Source organism: Hordeum vulgare, chromosome 1H (assembly GCF_904849725.1).
Source record: "Hordeum vulgare subsp. vulgare chromosome 1H, MorexV3_pseudomolecules_assembly, whole genome shotgun sequence".
Lineage (NCBI taxonomy): Eukaryota > Viridiplantae > Streptophyta > Magnoliopsida > Poales > Poaceae > Hordeum > Hordeum vulgare.
Window position 1 is genome coordinate 501568732 of NC_058518.1, and position 14785 is coordinate 501583516.

At 47.8% G+C, this 14785-nt stretch overlaps 1 protein-coding gene across 1 annotated transcript; it reads right to left on the reverse strand.

Annotated features, from left to right (window-relative positions):
- Positions 1-10200: 10200 nt before the first annotated feature.
- Positions 10201-12754, reverse strand: LOC123450506 (putative receptor-like protein kinase At1g80870). Its single transcript, XM_045127718.1, has one exon. The coding sequence runs from the start codon at positions 12280-12282 to the stop codon at positions 10468-10470; it is 1815 nt and encodes a 604-aa protein (XP_044983653.1). The 5' UTR covers positions 12283-12754; the 3' UTR covers positions 10201-10467.
- Between the last annotated feature and the right edge of the window lie 2031 nt (positions 12755-14785).

Sequence of the window (14785 nt, forward strand, 5' to 3'; positions counted from 1 at the left end):
CTTCCGTTCGGGAAAAAATCATTTCGGGGTTTTTCTTCCGTTTGGACTTCGTTCCAAAATCAGATCTGAAAAGAGTCAAAAATACTGAAAAAACAGGAGCTGGCACTTGGCACTGAATTAATAAGTTAGTCCCAAAAAGATATAAAAAGATACATAAAACAACCAAAGAAGACAAGATAACAGCGTGAAACCATCAAAAATTATAGATACGTTTAAGACGTATCAAGCATCCCCAAGCTTAACTCCTGCTCGCCCTCGAGTAGGGAAGTGATAAGAATGAATTTTTGATGCTTTCATGCTACCTAGCATAGGTGTCCTTTGTAATTCCTCTTATGTGTCATGAATGTTCAGATCCATTAGATTCAAAACAATAGTTTGTTATTGACGTGGAAACAATAATAATTCAAGCAAACTAGCAAAGTAATCATGAACTTTCAAAATAACAAGGCCAAAAGAAAGTTATCCCTACAAAAGCATATAGTCTGGCTATGCTCTGTCATCATTGCACAACGAATTTAAATCATGCACAACCCCGGTATTGGCCAAGTAATAGTTTCACACCTTTACTTTCTCAAACATTTTCAACTCTCACGCAATACATGAGCGTGAGCCATGGTTATAGCACTATAGATGGCATGGAATGTAGTGGAGGTTGCAAGACAAAAAGGAGAAGATAGTCACATTAACTAGGCATATCAATGAGCTGTGGAGATGCTCATCAATAGATATCAATGTGAATGAGTAGTGATTGCCAAACAAATGATGCACTAGAGCTACGAGTATGTGAAAGCTCTTGAAGAGAACTAGTGGGTGTGCATCCAACTTGCTTGCTCACGAAGACCTAAGGCAATTTTGAGGAAGTCTATCATTGGAATATACAAGTCAAGTTATATAATGAAAATTTCCCACTAGCTATATGGTGGTGACAAAACGAGAGACTCTCAATCATGAAGATCATGGTGCTTAATATGCACAAGTGTGGAAAAGTGGTAGCATTGTCCCTTCTCTCTTTTTCTCTCATTTTTTTTTATTTGGTGGGCTCTTTGGCCTCCCTTTTTTTCTTTTTTTTTGGTGGGCTTCTTTGGCCTCTTTTATTTCCTCACATGGGACAATGCTCCATTAATGATGATCATCACACTTTTAACTCAAAACTTAGAGTAACAAAGACTCTATATGGAATGCCTTCGGTAGTGTACCGTGGCAATGATCTAGCATGGCATAGACATCAATGGAAACATCATGCTAACTATCTTACGATCATGCAATGTCAATGTAGACGTGGTGGCACATGTCATGGTGGTAGTTGCATGGCAATATATCTCGGAATGACTTTGAAAAAGCCATAGTAGGTAGGTATGGTGGCTGTTTTGAGGGAGGCTAATGGTGGGTTTTGTGCATCGGCGAAAGTTGCACGGCACTAAGAAGATAGTGATGGTGGAAGGTGAAAGTGCATCTAAACCATGGACTCAACATTAGTCATGAAGAACTCATATACTTGTTGTAAAAGTTTTATTAGTAATCGAAACAAAGCATTCAACGCATACTCCTAGGAGAAGGGTTGGTAGGTATAAACCATCGCGCGATCCCGACCGCCACGCAAAAGATGACAATCAATATACTAATTATGCTCAGATTTCATCACATAGAGGTTCACCATACGTGCATGCTACGGGAATCACCAACTTCAACACAAGTATTTCTAGATCCACAACACCTTACTAGCATGACTTCAATATTACCATAACCACAACTCAAAACTAATTGAGATGAATCAAACTTCTCTAACTATTCAATGCACATGAAGGTGGAAGTTTTCGTATCCCTTTGGATAACTACCCCTTTTGAGACTACTTTCAAAGCATAGATCAACTACCAAGCCACGCACCGCTGCGTTCTAAAAGATATAAGTGAAGCAAATAGAGCAAAAGTATCTAGCTCAAAAGATATAAGTGAAGCACATGTGAGCTGAATTGTCTACCAGAAGATATAAGTGAAGCTCGACAAAATCACGGTGAGTGCATGTCTCTCTCTCTAGGTGTGCAGCAAGGATGATTGTGACACAACAACAAAAAAAGACTCCTACGATACAAGACGCTCCAAGCAAAAACACATAACATGTGGTGAATAAAAATATAGCCCCAAGTAACGTTACCGATGGATTGAAGACGAGAGAGGGGATGCCTTCACGGGGCATCCCCAAGCTTAGGCTTTCACGGCATCCTTGAATCTCTTGGGGTGCCTTGGGAATCCCCAATCTTGAGCTCTTGCCACTCTTTTATCTCTTTGTCCATAAGAACCTCACCCAAAACTTGAAAACTTCACAACACGAAACTTAAACAGAAACTCGTGATAACATTAGTACAAGAAAGCAAACCACCACTTACTTAGGTACTGTAGCAAACTTAAATTCTACTTGTTCTGATGTTGGGTTACTATACTTTCAATCTTCCATGGCTAATACCCTCCGATACTATCCATAGTTTCATCAAAATAAGCAACCAACACAACAAAAACAGAATCTGTTAACAACAGACCAGTCTGTAGCAATATGTATGTTTCGTATACCTGTGATACTTCAAAAATTCTGAAGAATTACGACAGTCTGAAGAATTTGCGTAGCAATCAGCAGCAAAAAGAATCAACTCAAAAGCTCTTATAAAAAATGAAAATTCTTTTCGTGAGCAGAAAGTTTCTGTCTTTTCCAGCATGACCAAACGATCATCCCCAAGACTAATCATAACAGTTTTGCTTGGCACAAACGCAAAAAGAAACACAAAAAACACAATCATAACAGAATTATGAAAGTGTGGAAAACACAGAACATAAAGAAAAAGGATAGATTCGTTGGGTTGCCTCCCAACAAGCGCTTTTGTTTAACGCCCTTAGCTAGGCGAAAGTGATGGAATCACGTATAGTCATCTTTGGTGCTCAAACCATAGGTAGCCCTCATCATAGATTCATAAGGCAATCTTATTTTCTTTCTAGGAAAGTGCTCCATGCCCTTCTTTAAAGGAAATTGAAATCTAATATTCCCTTCCTTCATATCGATGATAGCACCAATAGTCCTTAGGAAAGGTCTACCAAGAATAATGGGACATGAAGGATTGCAATCTATGTCAAGTACAATGAAATCCACGGGTTCATAGTTCTTATTTGCAACAATAAGAACACCATCGATCCTTCACATGGGTTTCTTGACAGTAGAATCTGCAAGATGCAAATTAAGAGAACACTCTTCAATCTCATGAAAACCAAGAATATCACATAAAGACTTTGGAATCGCGGAAACACTAGCACCCAAATCACACAAAGCATTGCACTCATAGTTTTTTATCTTGATTTTGATAGTAGGTTCCCACTCATCATGAAGTTTTCTAGGTATAGAGACTTCTAGTTCGAGCTTCTCCTCAAGAGATTTCATCATAGCATCTACGATATGCGCGGTAAAGGCTTTGCTTTGGCTATAAGCATGTGAAGAGTTTGCAATGGATTGCATCAAAGAAATGCATTCAAACAAGGAGAAATTATCATAATTGAATTCCTTGAAATCCAAAGTGGGAGTTTCATTACTACCCAAAATTTTGACTTCTTCAACTCCACTCTCCACACCTTTATCATCAAGATAGGTGGACTCCGAATCATTGGGGCATTTTTCAACCAAAGTGGATTCATATCCAGCCCCTCCATAAATAGGTTTGACACGCGAAAACAAAGATTCAAGAGGAGACACACCAAGCACTTTAAGATCTTCGTGATTTGCATCACTAGAACGCACCCTTTTAAACCATTCATGTCTAGCGCGAATTTGGGCGGTTCTTTCTTTGCTCTCATTCATGGAGATACGCATAGCTTCCAAAGTTTCATCCAAGTTGATATTGGGAGGAACGCATCTAACTTTCAAAGCATCGATATCACAAGACATCCTATCGACGCTCTTAGCCAAATCGTCTATTTTGAGTAGTTTTTCCTCTATGGACGCATTGAAAATCTTTTGAGAGTTGATGAACTCTTTGATATTACTCTCTAGATAAGAGGGTAATTTGTTGTGATTTCCATAAGTGTTGCCGTAGGAATTGCCATAATTGTTAGAGGAGTTACTAGGAAAAGGCCTACGAACATAGTTTCCTCTAAAAGCATTGGTGTTGCCAAAATTGTTCCTACCAACAAAATTCACGTCCAAACTAGCGTTGCTACTCTCAATCAAAGAAGATAGTGGCATGTCATTAGGATCTACGGTAGTGTTTCTACTAGCAACCAAATTCATCAACTCGTCCATCTTAGCACTAAGCGAGTTAATCTCTTCTATAGCGTGCACCGTTTTGCAAGCACACGACCTTTCAGTGTGCCACTGAAAGTAGTTGGTCATGATATTGTTGTTGGGGAACGTCGCATGGGAAACAAAAAAATTCCAACGCGCACGAAGACCTATCATGGTGATGTCCATCTACGAGAGGGGATTTCCGATCTACGTACCCTTGTAGATCGCATAGCAGAAGCGTTAGTGAACGTGGTTGATGTAGTGGAACGTCCTCACGTCCCTCGATCCGCCCCGCGAACCGTCCCACGAACCGTCCCGCGATCCGTCCCACGATCTGCTCCGATCTAGTGCCGAACGGACGGCACCTCCGCGTTCAGCACACGTACAGCTCGACGATGATCTCGGCCTTCTTGATCCAGCAAGAGAGACGGAGAGGTAGATGAGTTCTCCGGCAGCGTGACGGCGCTCCGTAGGTTGTTGGTGATCTAATCTCAGCGGGGCTCCGCCCGAGCTCCGCAGAAACGCGATCTAGAGGTAAAACCGTGGAGGTATGTGGTCGGGCTGCCATGGCAAAAGTTGTCTCAAATCAGCCCTAATAGCTCCATATATATAGGAGGAGGGGAGGGGAGGCTTGCCTTGAGGCTCAAGGAGCCCCAAGGGCTGCGCCACAAAGGGGAGGAGGAGTCCTCCTCCAATCCTAGTCCAACTAGGATTGGAAGGTGGAGTCCTTCTCTTCTTTCCCACCTTTCCTTTTTTTTTCTCTTCTTTTGGTTTTTCTTTCTTCTCTTGCGCAAGACAGCCTTGAGCTGACCCCACCTACTTGGTGCGCCACCCCCAAGGTCCTTGGGCCCTCCCGGGTGGGTGGTCCCCCCTCCCAGTGAAGATCCGGAACCCATTCGTCATTCCCGGTACATACCGGTAATGCCCGAAAACCTTCCGGTAACCAAATGAAGTCATCCTATATATCAATCTTCGTTTCCGGACCATTCCGGAAACCCTCGTGACGTCCGTGATCTCATCCGGGACTCTGAACAACATTCGGTAACCAACCATATAACTCAAATACGCATAAAACAATGTCGAACCTTAAGTGTGCAGACCCTGCGGGTTCGAGAACTATGTAGACATGACCCGAGTGACTCCTCGGTCAATATCCAATAGCGGAACCTGGATGCCCATATTGGATCCCACATATTCTACGAAGATCTTATCGTTTGAACCTCAGTACCAAGGATTCATATAATCCCGTATGTCATTCCCTTTGTCCTTCGGTATGTTACTTGCCCGAGATTCGATCGTCAGTATCCGCATACCTATTTCAATCTCGTTTACCGGCAAGTCTCTTTACTCGTTCCGTAATACAAGATCCCGCAACTTACACTAAGTCACATTGCTTGCAAGGCTTGTGTGTGATGTTGTATTACCGAGTGGGCCCCGAGATACCTCTCCGTCACACGGAGTGACAAATCCCAGTCTCGATCCATACTAACTCAACGAACACCTTCGGAGATACCTGTAGAGAATCTTTATAGTCACCCAGTTACGTTGCGACGTTTGATACACATAAAGCATTCCTTCGGTGTCAGTGAGTTATATGATCTCATGGTCATAGGAACAAACACTTGACACGCAGAAAACAGTAGCAACAAAATGACACGATCAACATGCTACGTCTATTAGTTTGGGTCTAGTCCATCACGTGATTCTTCTAATGACGTGATCCAGTTATCAAGCAACAACACCTTGTATATAATCAGAAGACCCTGACTATCTTTGATCAACTGGCTAGCCAACTAGAGGCTTGCTAGGGACAGTGTTTTGTCTATGTATCCACACATGTATATAAGTCTTCATTCAATACAATTATAGCATGGATAATAATAGATTATCATGAACAAAGAAATATAATAATAACTAATTTATTATTGCCTCTAGGGCATATTTCCAGCAATTGTCTAGGAGTTGTGTAGCATCTCCTAACGTGATTTCCATGAACGTTCCACCTGAGGTGGAGTCCAAGATATTGCGAGAAGCGAAATTCAAGCCAGCGTAAAAGATTTGTATAATCATCCACAAACTCAAGCCATGAGCGGGACAATTTCTAATCATAAGCTTCATCCTCTCCCAAGATTGTGCAACGTGTTCATGATCAAGTTGCTTGAAATTCATGATATCGTTACGTAAGGAGATGATCTTAGCCGGCGAAAAATACTTGGATATGTAAGCATCTTTGCACCTATCCCAAGAATCGATACTATTTTTAGGCAAAGAAGAAAACCAAGTTTTTGCGCGATCTCGCAACGAGAAAGGAAAAAGTTTCAACTTAATCACGTCATTATCCACATCTCTTTTCTTTTGCATATCGCAAAGCTCAATGAAGGTATTGAGATGGGATGCGGCATCTTCACTAGGAAGGCCAGAGAATTGCTCTTTCATAACAAGATTCAGCAAAGCTGCGTTGATTTCATACGATTCCGCACTAGTGGCGGGAGCAATCGGAGTACTAATAAAATCATTATTATTAGTGCTCGAGAAGTCGCAAAGTTTGGTGTTTTCAGACATGATGTCTTCAACAAACAACCAAGCACACAAGCACGCAAGAAACCGGCAAAGTAAAACAACAAGGACAAGAGAAAACGGCGAAGGAGAAAGGCGAATGAAAACGGCAAATGTGAAGTGGGGGAGAGGAAAATGAGAGACAACTGGCAACAAAATTAAATGCAATAGAAGAGTTTGTGAGACCTACTTGGATAGATCTTGATTTCTCCTCCCCGGCAACGGCGCCAGAAATACTTCTGATGTTTGCTGTGTATCCCTTGCAACGGTGCGAGGAAATAGTTGTGTCGACGGCACCAGGAATCCTTCAGCTACGGCTACGCCTTAAGGGACTTCCTAGGCAAGAATGCAAAGGATTTCCCCCGTGGCCTTGGAGCCTTGCGTTGGTGTTCCCTCGAAGCGGAAAGGGTGATGTAGCACAGCGACGGTAAGTATTTCCCTCAGTTTGAGAACCAAGGTATCAATCTGGCGGAAGAGTATCTCAAGATTCTGCACAAACACAAAAGCTTGCACCCAACGCTATGAAGGGGTTGTCAATCCCTTATAGATTGTTTGCCAAGTGATAACTGAAAGCAACAAAGTTACAAAGCAAAGTAAAAGCGGAGGTGTAAACGATGGATGTGAATAGACCCGGGGGCCGTAGTATTTACTAGTGGCTTCTCTCATAAAAGCAAGTAGACGGTGGGTGAACAAATTACTATCGAGCAATTGATAGAACCGCACAAAGTCGTGACGATATCTATGCAATGATTATTTCTATAGGCATCACATTTGAAACAAGTAGACTGATACTTTCTGCATCTACTACTATTACTCCACACATCGACCGCTATCCATCATGCATCTAGTGTATTAAGTCCATAAGAACAGAGTAACGCCTTAAGCAAGATGACATGATGTAGAGGGATAATCTCAAACCAATGATAAAAACCCCATCTTTTTACCCTTGATGGCAACTACTTGATGTGTGCCTTGCTGCCCTACTGTCACTGGGAAAGGTCACGACATGGTAGAACCCAAAACCAAGCACTTCTCCCATTGCAAGAATCATAGATCTAGTTGGCCAAACAAAACCCAAGACTCGGAGAGACTTACAAGGATATCAAATCATGCATATTATAAATTAGCAAAGACTCAAATATATATCATAGATAATATGATCACAAATCCATAATTCATCGGATCTCGACAAACACACCGCCAAAGAAAATTACATCGGATAGATCTCCATGAAGATCATGGAGAACTTTGTATTGAAGATCCAAGAGAGAGAAGAGAAGCCATCTAGCTACTAACTACGGACCCGTAGGTCTGAAGTGAACTACTCACGAGTCATTGGAGGGGCGATGATGATGAAGAAGAAGCCCTTCAGCTCCAAAGTCCCCTCCGGCAGGGCGCCGGGAAGGGTCTCCAGATGAGATCTCGCGGAAACGGAAGCTTGCGGCGGCGGAAAAGTATTTTCGAGGCTCCCCTGATTTTTTGCGGAATATTTGAGAATTTATAGGCCAAAGATCTAGGTCAGTGGGCGGCCAGGGAGGCCACAAGCCTGCCCACCGCCGCCTCCCCCCTGGTGGCGGAGTGGGGGCTTGTGGGCTCCCTGGAGCCCACCTGGCTTGGCCCAAAAGCCTCCTGGTCTTCTTTCGTTCGGGAAAAAATCATTTCGGGTTTTTTCTTCCATTTGGACTCCGTTCCAAAATCATATCTGAAAAGAGTCAAAAACACGGAAAGAACAGGAAGTGGCACTTGGCACTGAATTAATAAGTTAGTCCCAAAAAGATATAAAAAGATACATAAAACAACCAAAGAAGACAAGATAACAGCGTGAAACCATCAAAAATTATAGATACGTTTGAGACGTATCATGGGGCGATTCCGTTCCTGCTCTCTCAGCCCCGGCCCCTACATCGACCCCGCCCCTCCGCCAGCAACTCCCTACAACGCCGCCGCTAGAGGGCCGGTCATGGGTTCGTGCCGGGCGCGAGGATGACTGTGGTGGAGAGGATCCTCGCGCTGGAGTCCCTCCTTTGCCATGGCCCCAGATCGGATCTGGTGCGCCGCGGCCATTCCCCCATCACACATATGCTATCGTGCAAGGCGGCCCTCATCTTCGGTGGTGCCCATCTCCCTCGATCTGTGGTGGTGGCTTCGACGTGGGGGTCGTCCAGGCAATGGTGGTCTTGACACAACTCCGGTAATGTTGTCTGGACTGTTAGGGTTGCAGCGATGATCTCGATGGTGGAAGCGATTTAGATCCGATTGGCCGGATGATGGCGTTTATAGATTGTTGTGCAGCGTCTGCCTACGGATCCACGACGGTGTGGGTAATGAAAATACTTTAGGAGGCTCTATATCTTGATCCGGTGGATGACTTTAGTTGTGAGTTACAAATTATGGACGATGACCTGACGCTGAGGGATGTTTGTGGAGTAGCGGTGGTCCAATTGTAGCTGCTGGGATAGCGGAAAAGCAATGGAAACAACACATGTGAAATTTGGATGGTGGTGCTGCATGCATCGAGTCTCGAGCTTTGGGGCGAAAGCCTAGGACAGACCCAACTGGTTATTCCTGGCAATGGATATGTTTTTTACGTTGTTACCTTGTTGGAGGCATTGCTCGAATATGTTCGGATTAATTCCTCAGGGTGAAAACTTTGATTTCTGGCCTTTATGGTTGGATCCGGTGATGGCGTTATTTGAGTGTCGCTTCCTTTCTGAGGGTGTTGTTGTTGAAGATCCTCGTCATTCATGTGGTGTCAATGGTTGTTGCGGATATGGTCTCGGTTGTAGTTTGTCGATCGTTCATGTGATCGCTTTGGGGCTTATTTCTTGTTTCTTTTTCTTTTTTTCCGCACTTGGATATAGGTTTTAGTCTTATCACTTTTCTAGTTGCCAGTGTGTACTGTGTGCATTTTAGTTATGCAGAGATCGAGTGTGCGTTAACTGTGATGTATCCATTTGAGCCAATAAAATCTATCATTTGTTGATTTTTTTTATGAAATCTTTAAAAAGATTTATATTCAGAAACGGAGTGAGTGTTTTTTAACGCGAGAGAGCAGGCAATGCGTTTCTTTTTCTATGCAATCTGGTGGGCCTGGATGACGCAGCACTGATGATGATGATGCCCACGTTTTATTGGCTAAACACCTCGATAAAATATCTGATCAACTTGCCCAGCTGGTTTATTTCTCCTTCTCTCAAGTGATAATTGATTGATAGAGACCAGGCTTCAATTCCATGCTAAAGTATTGTGATTGGTTTTTTTCGCAGGAAACAAGTCCTCTTTGTTGATAGAGATTAGGGATAACTCTAACCAAGTAAGATAGTACATTGGACAACAAAGAGTTCCTTACTAAATCAAGAGAAGACATCCAATCCAATGCAAATCACTAGCACAATGTCTGGCATGAGCCTCGGAGCTGGCAGCCCAAAATCTTTTAGAACTATTGTCAAATGTGTTGTTGCATCTTTCAAGAAGCAAGATCAAATTGCTACAAAGATTAATACTATCTTGTTACGAAATCAATTAAGCTAGAAATGAATAACCCCTAGATTATGTACGTTGAAGAACAATGAAGGCAACACCCCAAATCTGTAACAAAAATCTCTTGCAAGAACGCAAGTATGATCTCGCAGCGAGTAGATCAGTTACCATCCTCACCCGGTGGCGTCCGGCTGCGCCCGGTGCGATGACCGCGGGAACGGCCGCCGGAGTTGGGGCGACGGCGAGAACTCCACGGGCGCCGGCGGCAGCTCCATCTCGCCGGCGAGGATCTTGACAATGTCCGTGCTGTCCGGGCGGTGCTCCGGCTGCCGCTGCAGGCACATGAGCGCGAGCTGCACGCAGAGCGTGGCCTGGTCCTTGTCGTAGGCGCCCTCCAGCCGCTCGTCGATGAGGTCGAGCACGTTGCCGGCGCGCGCGAGCTGCCGGCACCAGCTCACCAGGTTGGCCTTCTCCAGCTTCATCGGCGACGAGAGGATGTGGAGCGGCCGCCGGCCGGAGAGGATGACGAGCACCAGCACGCCGAAGCTGTACACGTCGGCTTTCTCGAGCAGGTCGCCGCCGCCGCCCTCCGGCGCCACGTAGCACACCGTGCCGCGCATGCTCGTCGTCGTGCTCAGGTCCCGGCTGAACAGGTCGCCGCTGTGGTGCATGTCGCCGCTGCCCGCGGACTGGCCCCGCCGCCGGCTCCTCTTCCGGCTCCTACGGAAGCTCATGTCGTCCAGAGCGTTCCGTTCGGCCTTGCCGTCCCCGTTGACATTGCTGGTGTTCACGCTGCTCGACCGCAGCCACGGCTTGCGAACCCTGCCCCGGCGCTGCTTGTCGACGGTGCCGCCGCCGGCTTTCTTGCTCATCTCCTCGAAGAATTCTTCCTTCCACCACTCGCGCATCTGGGTCGCCTCCTTCTTGTCGCCGGCGGCTCCTTTGCTGGCGCTGCTGTCGGCATTACCCGCGTTCTTATTGTCGTCGTCGGCGACGGAGGGTGAGTTCTTGTGGTCGCTGTCGTCGGCCCAATCCGGATTCCTCTCCGGGCAGATTTGGCTGCCGATCCACTCGGCCACGTAGTCCCGTGGGTCGAGCTCGCCGCTGTCGTCCTGCTTCACCTTCATCCACCACTCATTTCCCGACGCTCTAGCCGGAGCGGGCACCGGGTCGTCTTTGGCGGAGGCGGTGGTGGAGAGGTCGAGGTCGCATGCCTCGCCGAGTTCTTGGCTCATGAAGTCGTCCCCGCCGGCGACGGGTCCAGTGTCGACGACGGCATCGGGGGTCTTGAAGCGCGCGAGGCCGAAGTCGGCGACCTTGGCACGGAAGTCGGCATCGAGGAGCACATTGCTGGGCTTGAGATCCCCGTGCACGACCGGCGGCTGGCACTCGGCGTGGAGGAACGCGAGCGCGCGCGCCACGTCGCGGACGACGCCTCGCCGCTGCGCCCAGTCGAGGCATCGCCCGTCCCCGAAGAGCGCGGCCTGGAGGGACCCCTGCGGCAGGTACTCGAAGACGAGGAGCAGGGACTCCCCGTCGGCGCCGGAGCCGGCGTAGCCGAGGAGGGAGACGAGGCGGTCGGAGGCGGGCGGGAGCGAGGCGAGCACGTGGAGCTCGTGCGGCGAGGAGCAGGTCTTGACGGCGGCGAGGGAGGCGTCGGGGAAGGTGGCGAGGTAGACGGGCGAGGCGGCGCCGCGGCCGAGGAGGCGGGAGGGGTGGAACCCTCCCGTGGCGCGGCGCAGCGCGCGGCGGGAGTAGCGGCGCAGCGGGCGCGCGGGCGGGGAGAAGGGTAGCGTGGGGCGCCGGCGCTGGCGGCGGAGGTGGAGCGCGAGGAGGAGGGCGAGTAGGAGGAGGAGCAGCAGCACTGCCGTGGCGGCGGCGGCGGTGGCCGCGAGGAGGAGGTGGCGGTGGCTGCTGGCGGCGTGGAGGGGTGGGGGAGGGGGAGGGGTGGTGGATGGTGGCTGGACCTGGAGGTGGCGGGAGGGCATGGCTGCGCTGCGCTGTGCCGGCGCGAGCGACGACTTGTGTCGGGGCGGGGCGGGGCGGGGAGGGTGTTGCCGTCCGTCGTGCTCGTGGTCTAGTTAGTAGGCAGACAGCCAGGCAGCGAGGGCCCGTGGTTGCTGGCCTGATTTGTCCGCCATTTTTCTATTTGCTCTGCTCCTTCCTCTCTCCTTCTTCATCCTCTTCTTGGATGGAGGGAGAACTTTCCACCATGCGCGGTGGGCGGGGCGCCGGCCAGGCCACCAGGCAGAAGCACACAATCCAACATTCCCCATTGCTTTTGCTTTTGCTTTTGCTCTGCTTTTGAGACCGGTGCTGTATTCCAGTCAACCCAGTTTTGATACGTTCCATCGTACCTGCGATGTAGGGAGTATTTTGCCGATGCTGGTGCACGCTCTCCTCCTATCGAAGGTGCTCAATGCATCATCAGCATTACAATTGTACCAAGGACACGTTAGTTTTGGCATTTTACTCGACTTGGGGCTGACTAAGCATATGCAGCAAAAAATAATAATATCTGCATATTGATAGGTTGCATGCATCCCCTCTCGCTTGCATGCGTCAAAGCACAAGGCATGTTGATTGGTTGTGGCCTGGTTTGAGATCAAACACATGTCCGATTATTTGGTTACATCCAGGACAACAGTGTGATAACCTCCTCCTGAATGTGATGAGGTTACTGAAAGCACAAAAAATAACGCAAGCAAAACAAACTTAAGCAAATATCAAAGTTTAATCACACAAAAAAGTTTAACATAGTACGATAAATTTTGAACGATACCACAGCGCATAGTCTTAAACGAACAACCAACACGGAACTAGGAACGAGAGATCATTTACGCGGTCACGGCGAAGGCCTCGCCATGCTTCTTGCACTTGGTGACCACCTCCACACCGTCGTCCTTGAAGATGATCACCTTCATGGTGTACGGGGGTGAGCAATTTGAAAGTCAGCATGTACCTGATCCTGACGTGGTGAATGACGGCGAAGGTGGCCCAACCTTGATCAAGGGTGACCCTGCCGTCGACCACCATCATCGTGACCCTCCATGAGCGGCACGTGTCTTCAGACTAAACTCTATAGACACATCGGGGAAGTGTTTTGTGAAGTCCAGAGGCAAAGGCACAGCCTCCAGCTTCAAAGCAAAGATCACCTTTGTAAAGGTGGGTTGGTCCTGCCTCCTCATGGTAGTGCTCGTAGTTCCTTCACCTGGCATTAGGGTGATCCTGCATCAACATGTCCATCAATGGTGGTCCGACCTCCTTACCCTTCTTCAATGGTGCACCAACTCCTTTCCCCTTGTCCATCTGCATTATCAACAACAAGCAGTTCAAAAGGTCAACATTCATTTCTACCAGCCTAACGCTCCTACATTTAACCACACTTCTTACCCAGCACCGCACTCGAACCCTCTCTCAATTTCACCCCCTCTCTCATTTTCACCCCCTCTCATCTTCAACCTCTTTGTTTCACCACCTCTCCCTCACCATGAACTCCAACTCCAACTCTTTCCCCTAGGACATGGGATGGTGGGCATTCTTCCTCGAGTGCTCGTTTGATGACCACGCGAATTTCGAGGACACAATGGAAGTGTGCTCGAACTTCACGAGCATGGCTGAAGTGCACAAGGAGGACGGCGTTGTGGTGAAGAAGGCGACGATGAAGGAGTTGAAGACGCTAATTCCTCACCCATCGAAGGGCGCTATCTCAGTCGACATCCTTCGCTGGGCCGTGAAACAGGCCAACTCCGACGACGCTCTACAGAGGGCCAAGTGGGCCAAGCATAGGGAGTACAAGCGTCCGAATGACCACCATGTCGCAATATACTAGACGACAAAGACTGTGGTGGATCCGGCGGAGGAAGACGACAAGGTGCAGATGGTGACCAGGGCACCGGTGAAGGGAGACGACGGGGTGCAGATGGTGGCCAGGGCGCCGATGGCACGCGATCATGCAAGACCCATCGTTCTTCACTATGACGATGAGGAATAAGGCAACGACGAGGAAGAAAAGAAGAAGCCTACGCCCCACCGTCGCTCGATGGGACTCCATGGTCGTCGCGGCTAGACAAGTAGGTAGTATCCAATCCCCACCCCGATGTAATCGACAAATTAGCCAAGAACTGAAGATGAGGACGGTGTTGAATCTAATCCCCCATTCTCGATGTGTTCAACCCCCTCCCTAACTCTCCAATCCCATGCTCCAAAAGAATCTAGCCCGAGTCATGACCGATGTGGAGAGTGAAAAGGACGTACCACCATGGACGATGCGCTGCCGTCGTAGGTCTTGTTGTTGTCCCTCCGGTGATCGTCGCCGCCAATGTGAGCGGGGAAGAGGGAAGAGAACGATGAGGAAGAAAGATAAGGATAATTTATGACGTTGCTTTGGCAAACAACGCCACGCCTTAAGACTGCATCATGCGTGCAGCCGCCTATGCCCGCGTGCCTAGGATTGCACCGCGCAAACCTGGCTTCATAAAAACAGCCGGT

Coding starts and splice junctions, on each gene's coding strand:
- LOC123450506 (XM_045127718.1), bottom strand. CDS start 12,282: ATGCCCTCCCGCCACCTCCAGGTCCAGCCACCATCCACCACCCCTCCC.